The 15990-nt window shown below is 49.6% G+C and overlaps 2 protein-coding genes across 3 annotated transcripts; both read left to right on the forward strand.

The window, feature by feature from the left end:
- Positions 1-917: 917 nt before the first annotated feature.
- On the forward strand, positions 918-15412 carry LOC122373330 (exonuclease 3'-5' domain-containing protein 2-like). Of its 2 annotated transcripts, none has more exons than XM_043351290.1 (11): positions 918-1086; positions 7348-7540; positions 7953-8112; positions 8618-8881; positions 9228-9377; positions 11258-11469; positions 11825-11945; positions 12261-12351; positions 13136-13278; positions 13601-13776; positions 14114-15412. In XM_043351290.1, the coding sequence occupies exons 2-11, from the start codon at positions 7350-7352 to the stop codon at positions 14679-14681; spliced, it is 2076 nt and encodes a 691-aa protein (XP_043207225.1). In that variant the 5' UTR covers positions 918-1086; positions 7348-7349; the 3' UTR covers positions 14682-15412. The 2 variants fall into 2 exon arrangements, with proteins under 2 accessions (XP_043207225.1, XP_043207226.1); XM_043351291.1 differs by having other exon boundaries at positions 924-962.
- LOC122373331 (3-hydroxybutyrate dehydrogenase type 2-like) lies at positions 5019-6795 on the forward strand. The gene is made up of 2 exons (XM_043351292.1): positions 5019-5111; positions 5409-6795. The coding sequence occupies exon 2, from the start codon at positions 5456-5458 to the stop codon at positions 6194-6196; it is 741 nt and encodes a 246-aa protein (XP_043207227.1). The 5' UTR covers positions 5019-5111; positions 5409-5455; the 3' UTR covers positions 6197-6795.
- Positions 15413-15990: the final 578 nt, after the last annotated feature.

The following is a 15990-nucleotide window of genomic DNA, read 5'->3' on the forward strand; positions in this document are numbered from 1 at the left end:
TCTGACGTCATTTCCGGCCGACCTATGGTAGCTAAGAAGTTAAAATTTTGACACAAGGTGTCAAATTGATGCAGCCGAAGGTACTGAAAGTTTGGCGTCGATACGTCAAGCGGTTTGGACAGGCCCATGTCACTCCACTTTTGATGACATCATATGGGGGCCTCAGGACAATAATGGCGCGGCGCGCCACAATCGCTTTCAAGCTACTCGCCAACAGTTGCCATTTTTGAAAATATTATTTTGAAATAAAGTTCCAAGTAATAAAAATATTGTAATTAAGTTGTTGAATAAATCGATACCATATCTAAAAACTTACTGAAAAATGATTTATTCATAGTAAAAATATAAGCTCGATGCGTTTTTACGTTGCTTTCCTTCAACTGCAGAGGGTTTTTAAATCGTCTATATCTTCAAAACCGGCCATTTCTTAGCATATTGCTGCTCTTTTTTGTCGCTAGAAAATTAGTTGGACTTTCCAATGACATCAATGGTTGAGCGATTTGTGTAGAGTGTCACCAACAATCTTCAAATGAAATTAGTCATTTTACGTTGTAAAGGAATGGAGTACCCCTATCGAGCATCAGGGGTGACGTCACTCAGGATCTGTCTCTGATTGGTCGGCGGGAGAGTGACTGTACCTTCTATAGATGGCCTTGGGTTTGGAAGTTATTGCAGAAAAACGGGAGGGGGGGCTATAAATAGCCCCCCCCCCCCAGTGGGGCGCGGGTTAATATGCACTGTGGTTCTCTTCTCAAGACTGCATGCTAGTGCGCTAAGACCGTATACACTACACTACATCTCTGATGTAGTGTGGTTCTCTACCAAATCTCTACCCTGCTCCTTATTTATGATTTAGGACGGGGAAAAATATTCTACCTTCATTATCCCTGTCGCAGCTGCGCATTGTTTGTAAAGTTCCACAACCACGCGAGAGTTTGTTTTGATTCTTCATACTTTAGGAGGTAGTGTTTTATTTGATTTTTTTGTTTTTACATGCAACTTGTATATAGGTACTCTGCTTGATATTTTTGCATATTTTAAGAGGGAGAACTGGGGAAGAAAAGGAGTACTTGATTGCCATCGCAGGTAATTCAGATTCGAACTGATTGTTTTGAAATTGATACCTAAGTTGAAGTTATCCGTTTGATTTCTGATTCATTATACCAAAAGGATAGAAAATAAATATTGAAATACCTACATGGTCGGATGTCAGCCTGGTAGTTAGTAACAAGGCTATATGTTTAATGTTATAGTATGTTTTATTCTAAAGGATTCTCCAAGTTCATTATCGAAGCTCTCACGTGAGTTTTGTCAAATTCAGCGTCTCAGTCTGGCTAAGAATTTCTTACTGTGAAAATGATCAATTTCAAATTGTGCTTGGTAAATACATGGGAGTTGTGTCTAAACCCGCGGCCCGTAGGGCTACCGGCGGACCCTACCACCCGTAGGGGGGTCTGAAACGGCCCCCCTAAGATCTCAGAAATTTACCGGCCGATTTTCAAAATTCAAATGGCGTTCGATAGCCCTACCCAGGAACTACCTTGTGGCCAAATTTCATTGACCTAGGTCATACCGATGACATCACAGTTCAGGTCAAAGGTCGGATTTTCACCGTTCACAGGCATTTCAAGAAATGTGTTGTGAAATCGAGTAAATTGGTAAGTTATTGAAAACCATTGATGGTAATTATTCGTCAAACACATACTTCGCTATCTCAGGTCACTGATACCAGGTCAGGTCAGTCACAGAGGTCAGGTCACTTGGGGGTCACAATATGAAAGTGTCGTGTGATACATGTTTTATGGTCCATTTTACATGACAAATGCGATTATGTTGGTCAGGCAGCCTTTGGGGCCAGCTTAGGTCACGTTTTGGTGAAGGTCAGGTCGAGGTCAGGTCAGATAAGGCCAAATTTCAAAGTTGATATTTTTGCACACAAAAAAAATCGGTATCGATTCGATGCAGCTCGTCACGGGGAGTCCAATGGTGGTCTTTGTTTTGCCCTACGATGTCTAGAATTGCCAAAAATTGAGTTTGAAAATTTGACGTCATCATTTTTAACAGTTTTTTTTCGCTATAACTTGGCCAAAAAACGAGATATCGATCTGAAATTTGGTATTTAGATAGAAGACGGTAGGTATTATCACATATATTCCGTTTTTTCCTAACTAAAAAAAAAACTTTTTGGATTTTTTGGCTAATATATCCAAAAAATCGCCTTTTTTATCAAAACTCAAAAATTTCAAAAATCCGAAATAGCAGTTTTGTAGCCCTGTCAATTCTACACCTTTAATGTCTTGATCATTTTTCTGTATCTTCAAAGCTGTAGGCCTGACAGCTCTTCTCGCGAAGGTCTTTTTCGGTCGAAAATGGCAGAACATGACGTTATTCTGACGTCATTTGTGGCCAGCCTATCATAGCCCCTGGAAAATTGTTTTGGTCACAATGTGTAAAATTGATGCCCGGAGGGGTCCTGAAAGTCGACGGAAAAGGACAGGGGGCTGGCGATGCCTCCCCTACGGGGCGCGGGTTAAAAAATGAGCATACTATGATGACGTCACTGGTGGCAGCTGGCACCCAATGTCCATACGAATTACGAAAGCATTAATTGCCAACAAATTTTGGGAAAACTTCGTTTTTCACTCTTACCGAAGCCCGATCCGAGTAAGCGGCTGCGGTTCTGTCCATGATAGTTATTCAGTACATTGCAATGCAAGTGAAGTTCCGCAGCATATGACATCACCACCGTTCTCATATCATGTTTCAAAACGCAAAGTCTGAGTCAGTAGGCGGAACTATGGTCAAGCGTGCCCATTTTTGGGAACGCATTTTCGTTTCCATGTTTGGGAACAATAAACCCAAATTTGGGAACGCCATGAGGCATTATTGGAAACAAGAAGAAGAACCTTTAAATGACATCCAAAAAACATAAAACGATCGTGAACTGCCTTATATTTGTCTCAATATTGCTGGGAAAGACTTTGATATTGTAAGGGCCATCGTAGTTTCAAATCGATTCCCTATTTCTAAAGCAGTCCACCACCCGGCACCGGGTCGCGTGCCCAAATTTGGGAATGCTCTTGTACACTGGCTCGCGCTGCAAGCGTTCCTTATTGTGGGAACGGCGTACCCAAAATTGGGAACGATTTCACTGACGCCTTTCACGGGCTCTTTTCATTAGCATCACGTCCAACGCCGCAAGTTATTGTTAACCTTCCAGGCGGTGGGGGGGGGGCGCATTTTTTGCCCCCCCCCCCCCTTAAGTTTCTTTCTTCTATATATCTCCAGAACCGCTGCGCCGATCGTCACCAAACTTTCAGTACCCTCCCGTGAATAGCTATTGCATATTGTGACAAAAAAATTCCAAAGGCTATGATAGGTTGGCCGTAAATGACGTCAGAGTGACGTCATTTCTGCCATTTTCGACCCAAAAAAGGTTTCGCGGGAAGAGCTGTCAGGCTTACAGCTTTAGAGATACAGAAAAATGTTTCAGACATAAAAGGTGTAGAATCAAGTGGGCTACAAAACTGCCATCTAGGATTTTTGAAATTTTTGGATTTTGACCCCCAAATATCAATTTTTTAATATAATAGCCGAAAAATCCGAAAAGTTTTTTGAATTTAAAAAATCGGAATATATGTGATATTCCCTACCGCCTTCTATCTACATACCAAATTTGAGATCGATATCTCTTTTTTGGCCAAGTTATAGCGAAAAAAAAAACTATTCAAAATTGATGACGTCAAATTTTCAAACTCAATTTTTAGCAATTCTAGACCTCGTAGCGCAAATCCAAGACCACCATTAGACTCCCCGTGACGAGCTGTATCGAATCAATACCCATTTTATGCAAAACTAACAACTTTGAAATTTGACCTTTTTTGGCCTGACCTTGACTTGACCTCCACCAGAAAGTGACCTAAACCGTACCTGATGGTCTTATTACCAACACCATTGAGTTGGAAATGAAAAATTGGCCATAAAACATACATCGCACAACCTTAGTAAAGTTGGGTTCATGTGGTGACCCTTGGTGACCTGACCTGTGACCTGACCTGGTATGACCAGTGACCTCTAATAGCAACACATGTACTAGACAACTGACGCCCTATCGCTGATTTTCAACAAAGTGGGTTTTACTTGGTGTTATAGCGCTTTCCCTAGAAGACCCGTGAACGGTGAAACATTTTATCTTTGACCTGACCTGTGACGTCATCGGTGACCCCGAGGTCAAAGAAATTTGGTTTCCTTCGACAAATTTGACAGGACTATCGAACGTCGTTTGAATTTTCCGGATCCGTTCAGCAGTTTCGGAGATACGGGGGGGGGGGGCAAAAAAATGCCCCCCCCCCCCCCCACCGCGCGGAAGGTGGCCGGGAGGCCCACCGCCTGCCGGGTTAACCCGCGCATGACTGGGGTATTTTCCGTAACACGAGTGACTGAGGGGGTGGGTGTGTAGGGGGGCTCTCCAGAGCACATGAAATGATGATCTCATTTTAACAAGTCGATGGAGGAAATAGAATCTGTCATTTTGCCGCCCAAAGCTATCGAACACTTGCTCAAGCATGTAAAATCATGATTGCTTACGCTTTTTGCTAGGTCTGACGCTTAGCATTTAGGTACATTGTCGGCCTTGATGACGTCTATATTGTATCACTAAGGTCAGCGGAGTTTTCTTCTATAATTCACGATCAAATTAAGGTAGCGAGTCGGAAAAGCCGCCAAGGGACTCAGAAAGATATGCCGAATCAAATATAATGCAGCATGACATTTTACGACCAACTACGTGACCTGAGAGGCTGTGACCCGACCTTGACCGAAATGATATAGTTATGTACAACGTTGGACATCCGTTGGTTTCAGAGTGGTACCGTGACTTTGAAAGGTACGAGGGATACAGGATCTGATGATCGAGGTGATGCCCGGTCCCGCCTGGCTCCGAGCGTATGTGTCCGTTGGTACGCTGCCTCTGCGCCAGACGGTACTCGGACCGCGGCCATTGTTTGTTTGGTCTCTCTCCGAGCGAGGCCGTCGCTGGAGACTGATTTTCTGCTCAGTGTCGGTCCGAAGTCGCTGCCGGTGACATTACTGAGCTGGAGTGCTCGTTTTGGGTGAGTACATTTTTGACTATCGGTGAAAAAATGCCATTAGACTTGTAATGTAGCGTATCGTTCTGTTGGTGGACAGCGATCATAGCCTGTCCCTGTTTAGGAGAATGAACTTGTTTGAAAAGGCAGCTTTTACGATAAAAAGCATATCCTTCTACGTAGGAACTTATCTACAACTTCAACTACTAGTTAGTTGTATTCATGATCTGATTTCTTTTATAATGTCGCCAATAGGTCAATCTGTCCACGGATGTCCTGCTCTCCAAACATTCGTCATTACCAGTGATTTGTTTTTTGCAGACCAGCTGGCGACTGACTTTGAGCCTCGCTCACCACCCACTGCCACGATGGGCCGTCTGGATGGCAAGACAGTGCTGATCACGGCGGCTGCACAGGGCATCGGTCGCCGCTCCGCGCAGCTGTGCGCCTCGGAGGGTGCCGTCGTCATTGCCACTGACGTGAACGCGGCGGCCCTGGCCGAGCTAGCGACCGAGTCTCCTTCCGTCACCGTCCGCAGACTGGACGTCCTGCGACGTGACGAGATCGAGACGCTGGCCGCCGAGCTGGCCGACTCTGTGGACGTGCTGTTCAACTGCGCCGGCTGCGTGCCGGACGGCGACGCGGCCGACACGACGGACGACGTCTGGCAGCAGACGTTCGACCTCAACGTGCGCTCCATGTTCTGGCTGTGCCGCGCCTTTCTGCCGGCCTTCCGTCGTCGTCGAGCCGGTAGCATCATCAACATGGCTTCGGTGGCCGGTCTGAAGGGCGTGCCCAGGCGACTGGCCTACGGTGCCAGTAAGGCTGCCGTGGTGGGCCTGACCAAGTGCCTGGCCGCCGACACGGTCGCCGATGGGATCCGCTGCAACTGTATCTGCCCGGGCACAGTGGACACCCCCAGCTGGCGCGGCCGGGTGGCGGCCAGCCATGACCCGCAGCGGGCCCGAGCTCAGTTCGAGGCGCGCCAGCCGATGGGCCGAGTGGGGACGGCTGATGAGATTGCCTGGATGGTGGTTTATCTGGCCTCGGATGAGAGCTCATTCACCACCGGGGCGTCGATGGTGGTGGACGGTGGCTGGTCCATGTGATGGACGGGCTGAGAGCTGGCACGGAGAGGATGGTAGGCGTATGACGTGTATCACCTTTATGCGGCAATGACACGTTCTTGTAGCAACGACGGAAAGTGAAATATAAGAAGGTTGCGGGGTATTTGATAGAGCAAGGGCTGTTCTATGTGCCAACAACCTAAAGGTCTGGCTACAGTATGCGGGATCCTACTCGCGTGACCTGCGTTTTGTCGGGTTCTGCGGGAAATCGGTACGCAGATGAAGTTCAGCTCATAGGAAATACACAGGGTCGGCTACACTGGGGTCACGCAGATTCAGTCAAGGAAATCCCGTATGCTCGGCACAGGAAATGCTGGATAGTCGGGTTGGTCAGGATTATCCGAACCGATATAAAGTACAAGAGCTACGAACTTTTTATGGCAGAATTCTGCACCCGATGGGAATGTGATGTCTTGAACGAACGTCGTGTAATAATGTTCGGAATCCACGGGCTGTGTAGCAAATACTGATGAGGTCTCGAAAAAATAAGCTGGGACTCGGCATTAGCGATCAGTGTCCGTATTATTGTTTGTCGCTGTAATGTGATGACTAATGTGCAAAAAAATAAACAACGGACTTTATGTGACTTATGGTGATCCCGCGCTAATGAGTACCTAATTGTCGTGCTTTAATGAGTAATGAATAAGTAATAAGTAATAAATAATGAGTAAGAAGGGAGTAATAAGAGAGTAAGTGTTGTAATGAGGAATGAGTAATAATGAGTTTGGAATTACAGTTGTGGGCTAAGGACAAAAATACTGAACAGGGGTGGGTGGCATCTACAAACTACAAACCCAAATGAATTTCGTGATCAAGTCATAGAAAATCGTAGCACAAATGCTGCCAAATGCCCATAAGAGCTATGATGCGCGTTGTTACGCCTTGCTCTTGCTTTGCCATTACAGTCGGTTACCAAACATAGCTCCAATAAACAATGGGTGGGTAATTAGCTCGCCGTCGATGCGCCCGTAAACCCCAACAATCAAACCAAATAAACAGAGCATTGCTCGGATAATTCAACGCAAACTTCTGAAATGCTCCAACGCTCAGTGGGCATCATACAGTGTGTGGGCACAGAGATTGTGCACCCTCACACCGCCTCTTTCCCTGACCCTCCGTCCCTCGCTTTCCAGAGATGTCGGCTGACCCTGCGCCTGTGCGTCGCTCGACGCTTCTGGCGGCGGCGGCGGCGGCAGTGGTGTCTCTGGCGGCCGTCTGGCTGTGGCGCCGCCCCCGCTCCCGCCCGCTCCGGGCGCTCCCGCAGAAGAGGATCGTGGTGGTGGACTCTACTGATCAGTGGTCGACCGTCGGACGGGAGCTGAGAGCGTGAGTTACTGCTGGGACGAGCAGAGATTTGTGGCAGAGATGCTGGTTCTAGCTCCAACTTTCAGCGTGGTGGACTTGGAATATGATGATTTCTGTAAAACAAATGTTTTTTTTTACGTTCATATTCTTGGCAAATAATGTCGGCGTAGTAACTTTTTTTGTTATACACATTTGTTATGCCATCTTTGTTTCTGTACTTCTAGAACCTCCACTTACATGTCGGGCATTTTGCCGTCGCTTTAACGTTGATTCCTCGCCCGTAATGATTGATAAGCCTTAAGACGTAAACATTAGACGTTGGCGTCCGTAAATATTAAGCTTCAATGCTTTGGCGGTGATCAGGCCATCGCTGTCGTGAGTATGGTATGTGCCATATGCTCTGACCCTGCCTTTATCCCTCTCTCGTTCTCAGGCGGTGCTCCGAGACGCCCGTACTGGGCCTGGACTGCGAGTGGGTGACGGAGCCGGGCGGTCGGCGGCGGCCGGTGGCGCTCCTCCAGCTGGCCACCCTGGATGGACTGTGTGTGCTGGTGCGGCTCTGTCGGCTACCGGATCTGCCAGAGGACCTGCGGGTGAGAGGAGAGAGAGAGAGAGAGAGAGAGAGAGAGAGAGAGAGAGAGAGAGAGAGAGAGAGAGAGAGAGAGAGAGAGAGAGAGAGAGAGAGAGAGAGAGAGAGAGAGAGAGAGAGAGAGAGAGAGAGAGAGAGAGAGAGAGAGAGAGAGAGAGAGAGAGAGAGAGAGAGAGAGAGAGAGTGAGAGAGTGAGAGAGTGAGAGAGAGAGAAAAAAAAGAGAGAAAGAGAGACTTCTAACCATTCCGTGACACCTGCAAGATACCTCTGGGTGCTAAAAGCTGAGTCTCCGGCCAATGGCTCAGTCTGCTGCGGGACCCTCCCGTGCTGACCCCTCTCCCTCTCCCCTCCCCCAGTCGCTGCTGCGGGACCCTCCCGTGCTGACGCCTCCCTCTCCCCTCCCCAGTCGCTGCTGCGGGACCCTCCCGTGCTGACGCCTCCCTCTCCCCTCCCCCAGTCGCTGCTGCGGGACCCTCCCGTGCTGACGCCTCCCTCTCCCCTCCCCCAGTCGCTGCTGCGGGACCGCTCGGTGCTGAAGGTAGGCGTCGCCTGTCTGGAGGACGGCGCGCTGCTGCTCGCGGATCACGCGGCGCCGGTGCGCGGCTGTGTCGACCTGCGTCACCTGGCCGGCCGGCACCCGGACAAAGCGCGCCTGCTGCGCCGGCCCGGCCTGGCCGCGCTGTCTCAACATCTACTGGGAGTGCACCTGAGCAAGGGCCGCCGCCTGCGCTGCAGCAACTGGGAGACGGACGCGCTCAGCGCCGACCAACAGGTCAGTGTGGAGCGGAGCGGTGGACCGAAAGGGAGGGGACCGTGGCGCCAAAGGGGAGGGAAGTGGTGTTCCCAAAGGGTGACTCATTGTGCTTATAAAACTTAGGGCTGTCGCCCACTTTTTTAAATTTATTTTTGTCAGTTTCAGTATGATCACAAATCACAATCTTTTCTTGACTGGCGTCTCCTCTCATAATCTTCCAAGTTCCAGTTACCCGTCCGTCTGGTTTCTTTCCTTCTTCTTTTTGTCCTACCATCCGTTTTCTGTCCGTTTCCCGTCCATCGACTCCTGCTCCTGGACCCACCCGTTTTCTGTGTCATCCATTAATCAGTTGTTCTTCCCTCAGGAGTACGCCGCGGACGACGCTCTGGTGGGCGCGCTGCTGTTCCGTGCCCTGCTCGAGCCCAAAGTACCGGAGCTGACTCGGAGTACGTGGCCACGAGTACTCTCTGCCTGCCAGGGCCTGGTCGACTGCAAGTACAAGCCAAGCCACGCGGTGAGGACCGGCGAAAGATCAAGGAAGCAGAGCATGCTGCAATTGGTGGCTGGGAAGGGGTTTAATTCGATAGAGGGGTACTGGGCGCAGGTTAACTCTTTGTCGATAGAACAGTAAGCCCCAGCTAAAGGTGTAAAGGTTTTGTTAGCGTATGAGTGAGACTAAGAAGGTTGTCATCAGGGCTGCGGAGTCTGAGTCGGAGTTGGAGCCGGTCGGAGTCGACAGTTCCACCCGGAGTCGGAGTCGGAGTCGCCAAAAATCTTACCGACTCCGACTCCGGAGTTAGAGTTAACGCTGCGTGGCTCAACGTCATGCCCTGCACCTGTTTACTTGGCGATCCTACGCTCGTTGACCTTTCGAAATCAAAGATTTTTACGCTTTTCCTTCGAGCTGCCAGCAAACATTAATGAGAGAATTAGACTAATCCGTGGAAGTAAACCATCGCGTGACACCCAGTACCCACACCACCTAGCACCTGACATTAAAACACCGTAGCTGTACAAACAGGGGCTATTGGTATATTCATCAGCCCAAACGAACACGGCAAAAAACATACACGCTCAAATATTTCCCCAGAGAGATTGCCCAGCTATCGGGCTATTACCGTCACGCGGCGCATTGATGCCACCACCATTCTCGCAAATCCCTGTCGTGTGTCCATCCCCGGAAAAAGTCCTAAGTAAAAAATGGGGGGGGGGCTAATGGAAAAAAACACATTTTGTGGAAAACCCCATCTTTATTTACAGGTTTCGTGCGTGTAAAAAAATACTTCTATTGGCCTTTGAGGGCCCCTTGGCTGCCTCTGAGGGCGTGGGAGCGCAAAAAAAAACACGGCCAAGGCGGCCACAACCGAGCTGCGACCATCCGGACAGCCCAACACGCAATAGACACGTAGCCACTTTGAAAATCGCGCCGCCGCCACCCCAGGACGAGCCGAGGCAATGCACCAATCAGGAGAGGTCAGCGCAGCACCGCCCTCGGGCCGGGGAAGCCTCCAGAAGACGAGACGCTCGTAGTATCGCGAAAAATACGTTTATATGCTGGCGTATATAAAGGTATATTTTGTCGAAAAAGGGCCATAGTCCTGTTTTGGACGAGTGATTGCAGCGAAAGAGCAGACGGCGGATTCACCAGAACCTGTTTTTAATCCTGCATGCTATTTACAAGGCGTGTTAGTGCAATGCAAGACCTTGGAACTCACGAGGGATCGTTTCAGGCAAAATAAGAACATCTCCACAATGGCCTTCATTTTCATGGTATGGATTTTAAGAAAAACGTCCGTAGTCGGAGCTTGAGTCGGAGTCGGAGTCGGAGTCGATTTTTGAAGCCGGAGTCGGAGTCGGAGTCACCCGAAAATCCATCGACTCCCTAGCCCTTGTTGTCATCCCATACCACTCGTGACTACCTGGTTTTACGGTAAAACTGGGCTCCAAGTTTTTTTTCCGATGCAGTCCATTGATAACTTTGCCGCTAAGTTACATGCTTCTGGAAATGCGATGCTGCATTGTCGATAACCAAATACGCCGTCCGTCAGTTTTTACGCATACCGGAGTCCTGACTTCCCTGTCTCCCCCTCCGCCTCTCTGAGATGATGTTTTTCGTACTCCAGCGTAGATGGGTAGCCATACGGCTTCCACGGTTGACAGTGATGACATCAGTCATCTTTTTGCAAGCTCGTTCAAGATTTGGGCTGTACGGGGATCCCCGTACAGCCCAAATCTTTAACGAGCTTGCAAAAAGATGACTGATGTCATCACTGTCAACCGTGGAAGCCGTATGGCTACCCATCTACGCTGGAGTACGAAACACATCATCTCACGCTCTCAGTCCCAGCGGATAAAAAACAACACCTAAGAACCTCCGCCTCTCTGTTCTCACAGGCCCGTCAGCACGCCGACCCTGCCGTGTCGACGCCGCCGTCGGCCCCCGCTCCGGCGAACCGCGGCGGGTCACGTACGGTACCCACCTCCTACCAGCAGTCCAAACAGGTGTCTGCGGGCTACCAGCTGCGGAAGAGCCAGCTGTACGACAACGCCCGGCTGCTGGCACCGGACGACCAGCCGCTCAGCGTGGTGGAAAACTCCAAGGCCAGGTGGGACCTAGGAGGGAGCCGGGACTCGGGAGGGTAGGGAGGTCATAGGAGTGGTGACATTTTGAGGTGACGGTTCCCAGTGACTGTCAGTGATATGTGTCTCAGTCCGATCCAGATGGAATCTAGTTTATGAATATTGTCTTGAATGGTAGAGTTCATGATAGAGCTGTCTAGATGTCCAGAGCTGTCTAGTGTTTCCGCACCTCTGAACGGTCATGAGAGCATTTGATTTCGCGAGTAGTTGAACAAAGCGCTTTGATATTTTGACAGGTCAGTGCATGCATCTCTGTACTGTGACACTGGTGATTTACTGAGCTGCTTGCTGACGCTGCTGTCCTCTTACGTGCCTTGCCAGGTGGTACGTGTATAAGGGGCTGGGCGATATAGTGCAGGAGGATCCCCTGGTGGTAAAACTGCGGTTCGAGCCAGCCGGTCGGCCCCAGCAGGAGGGCAACCACGGCTACTACTACCTGCAGGTGAGGATAGACGCTTCTCCGTTGGTATGTTATTGTTGGTCTCTGAGAAAGTGTGCGACTGCTGTGTGGATGACAAATGATTTGACGATGGCCTTGGCTTTATGTTTTTTATGAAAAGGAGGTTAAGCATGTTATTATGTCGATAAACATAACACAACCATCTGTTTAGGTGTTGTGCTTCCAATTGGTATGTCGGTCACTGTGAGGACTTGCCTTCATTAACTGTCGCGCCCTCACTATGACTCTCCTGGTTGTTAGAGTGAGATTGATGAGTTTGCTTCTCTCCTTGTGACAACGATTGTCTCACCCGGCCAGGAGAAGGACAACTGCTGTGTGCGATGTGGCGCCAGCGACGGCTACGTCAGGAAGAACATCGTGCCGCAGGAGTACCGAAAACACTTCCCCGGTGAGTACAACTGAGGAGACGTCCGCATTGATACCCGCTCTCGCATGGTATTCCCAGCACACTGATACTCTGTAATGTATAAAGCCATGTCTTTAGTTAGTATGCATAGTTTGTGCACCTAATAATCTGTTTTAGAAGACAAATCTACCCCAAAATATAAAGATATGAAGAGAAAGGTTATTATTGTGCAACGCTAATTTATGCTCGCAGTAAAAACACCTAGTGTCGGAATCATCTGAAGCTACTGACTGATGGTAGGGCGAGTCTAGACTCTGGTTTGTATCTTCATTCGCTTTGTCGGCGGGAGCCATGCTCTCCGGATATCTAGTCCTATCGGTATCTACAAGCATTTCGTAGTTCTGCCAGATTTGCAGTCCTGTGCGTTGTGACAAACACCCAATGCTATGTGATGTCCAGCTCTCCCCGGTGCAATGTTGAAATTGTCGTTTTCGGTCCTGGTCCCGGAGAATAAAATCAGTCCTGAGAACCAACCAGTTTTTATAACAACAAACGGTAAAATAACATGTTGATGTTTGGCCTAATAAATGTGATATCTGATAAATTTTGTTACTCTCAATGCTATTTCTTCATAATTTAGGTGTAATAATACCTAGCAGTTTTCCATCACAAAGCTGGAAAAATTAGAGGATTTCAGGTGCTGGAGTATAAATCCGTAGAGAAGAACAAAATCGTTTGGACCCGACTGGGACCAGCAAAGGGTCCTATTACCAGCATTACCGGGGCGTCCGACTGACGCCGTGCGCCGCTCCGCTTTGATCCGCAGAGATAATGAAGTCGCACCAGTCGCACGACGTGCTGCTGATGTGCGTCAGCTGCCATCAGGAAAGTAACATCCTGGACCTGAAGATGCGCCAGAGACTGGCTGACGAGTGTCACGCTCCTATCGGGACAGAGGCTGATGTCAAGGTGGGTCACACGGGCTGGCATGGACTTATAGTTCCATAGACAGCTGGATTTGGCGTATATCTTAGCATTGTTCAAAATAATAGCATCTTAAAAAGTCGACTCCGGCATTTTCTACAATCCTCCCTCGTGTTATTGATTCCTCCCAGGTTCGTACTCGGTCCCAAGCCCAAGGCTCGTGCTCGCTCACTCTCTCATCATACAATGCTTGTCAAAACTCAGGGACTGATCATGTCAAGTCAGTGTGCATGCGAATAGAACACCCCTTCAGAAAAGACGTTCACGGCCCCCACAACTCCCTCGGTGACTCTCCGTTGTGTCGCAGGTGCGGGAGGACCAGGCGCTACGGAAGGTGAAGTCAGCGGGCCGCGCGCTGCTCAAGAGTCGCGACAAGCTGCCGCCGCAGCGGGCCGCCGAGCTGGAGAGCGTGCTGCGCGACTACTACGGCGTCAGCACCATCACCGACGACATTCTCCACAGCGCCGCCAACATGTGCACCAAGTGGGTACTGCTGCATCAAGCTTCAATAATTGCGGTGGTCGTCAATGTGTAAATTAAGCGATGAATCATGCAAATGCATGAATTTAGCCCCTCAAATTTTCCTATGCTTGTAAACGAACTGAAAGAAATGCGCAAAGAATATTTGTTTAATGATATATGAATGAAGTTTCTCTCTACATATTTTGTATTTTCCTTGTCTTTGGTATCAGCTCCCCAGTGATCTCAAACGGCATCTATGCTTTACTCTGTCCTGCTAGTACCTAAGTGTTTATGTGTTCATCGATCACCCGTAATGTGTCTCCGTCTCTAATGCTGTCCGTCTCTGCCACTCCCGCAGTCACCCTAACTCGGAGTACATGTCCCACGGCGAGGCCGTCTACCGACACTTCTGCCAGCCCGGCCGCGGCCTCATCCAGCTAGAACGACGCTGGCGGCAACACTTCCTCGACTCCATGCGGCCCGCCCGGCTGCCCGACCTCTGGAGCGTCGACCACAACCACGCCAAGATCCGCTGGAAGATCCGACGCGCCGACTGGCCGCTGAGAGTGAGAGAGGATATTTGGAGGCGGTGTATTGGGTCGGAGTACTGGGATGAGAAGGACGAGGGCCCGGTGATGGGGCCGGGACCGGGCGCCGGGCGTGTGAGGGAGAGGGAGGAAGAGGAAGGTGAGCAGGATGTTGAGACCGAAGATGGTGGAGAGGAGATAGATGTGGAGGAGGATGGAGAAGTGGGTGTAGAGCTGGGAGATGAAGATGAGGAACTGGAAGATTATGATGGGGAAGATGTTGAGGTTGAGGTGGAGGGTGAGGTTGACGTACAGGTGACAGAAGAGGGAGTTGAAGAGAAGTTTGAAGAAAATGACAAGAGAACAGTGAACGGTTACGGAGGCGCCGCCAGCACCTAGGCGGCGCCACTGACGCGGTGGACCCGTGGCGGCGTGCGGTGTCGTCAAGAAGACGTCCGTGTTCCAATGGCTAACGTGTCCCGATTGACCGGAACGCTCAGTGGTCAGCGTCACAGCCGCTTTCGGTAAGTCCGTCCTCGAGAGAGGGAGAGGGTGTGAAACAGGGTATCGAGGGGGGATGGGATGGAGGGTGCTGCTGGTTGTTGCTGTTACAGCAAACACATTACGCAGGCCATCACTTGGGCTACGTATTCGTCCGTAGATAGTTGGGACCAGGTACTACCCAGTACCCACTAGCTTGGGTACTGGGTAGTACAAGAGTAGCGTACAAGTTGCGCCTGTGGTGCAGTGGCGCGCGTTGCGTCTTGTGATGTCCCACTCCACTTCATGATAATGGGTAATTATTTGCCTGACCGAGTGCAGTTGAGAAGCCAGTCACTGTCGCGTGCTCTATCCCGCTGCAGTGGGATCAGAATAACAGCTGCGTGGTGCAGAGACGGTCCTGAGAAGTGCCTTACCAACCCTGGTTCAGGTTTATTCTGGTGGTGCTTGACTTGTCGATTTCATCGACATATGACTGGGTTGTTGTGTCGCTGGCTTGTGTTTTTCATCGACTGCTTTTCAGACATTTTTAATCAGCTATCCACATTCTTACCTTTTGCAATGCATTGCTGTGATCATTGGTGTTTGATGTGTGCGACAATCACAAAATTCGACTGTTTTTAATCATATTAGCACACTGCCTTTGTCAGAGATCACCCATGATCACATCACCTGTTTTATTCCCGATTCATTCTATTTTCGTGATATTGCTGCAAGGCAATATCCACGATCCATGAAGCCACGCAACACTATCTCGTTATCGTAATGGTAGCAATCCTCACACGCCATTGATTGCTTGTTGTGACCAAATTAGCCACACGGTCGTCTCGGCTCGGCGTTTTTAGCTCGTGCGGGGGTCCGCCGGCCCGGTGGACCCGTATCGTTCACGGTTGTCCCGTGATCCGTGATGAAACCTGGTCACGGTGTCTCGCTCTCCCCCTCCGCTCTTATCGTTAGATTGTGCAGCGGTGTCAGAGAAAGGCGGCGGAAAGTGGCGCAGTTGCGACAGCTGATCATGACTAGATATACCTCGGGTTGGTGGTGATCTGCACCGGCAGTTTTTTGCAGAGCACGTTTGTGATATGGGATCGTCAGCCCGTTTGTGTACCTGTTGATTTGTCATTGCTGGAGTTTAATTTCGCGTAACTCATAATAAATTGTGATTTATATGCTTTTCCCTATCTTTCTGGTCCCCTATCTTATCGTT

This window comes from Amphibalanus amphitrite, unplaced genomic scaffold, assembly GCF_019059575.1.
Source record: "Amphibalanus amphitrite isolate SeventyFive unplaced genomic scaffold, NRLGWU_Aamphi_draft 001478F_arrow, whole genome shotgun sequence".
NCBI classification, from domain to species: domain Eukaryota; kingdom Metazoa; phylum Arthropoda; class Thecostraca; order Balanomorpha; family Balanidae; genus Amphibalanus; species Amphibalanus amphitrite.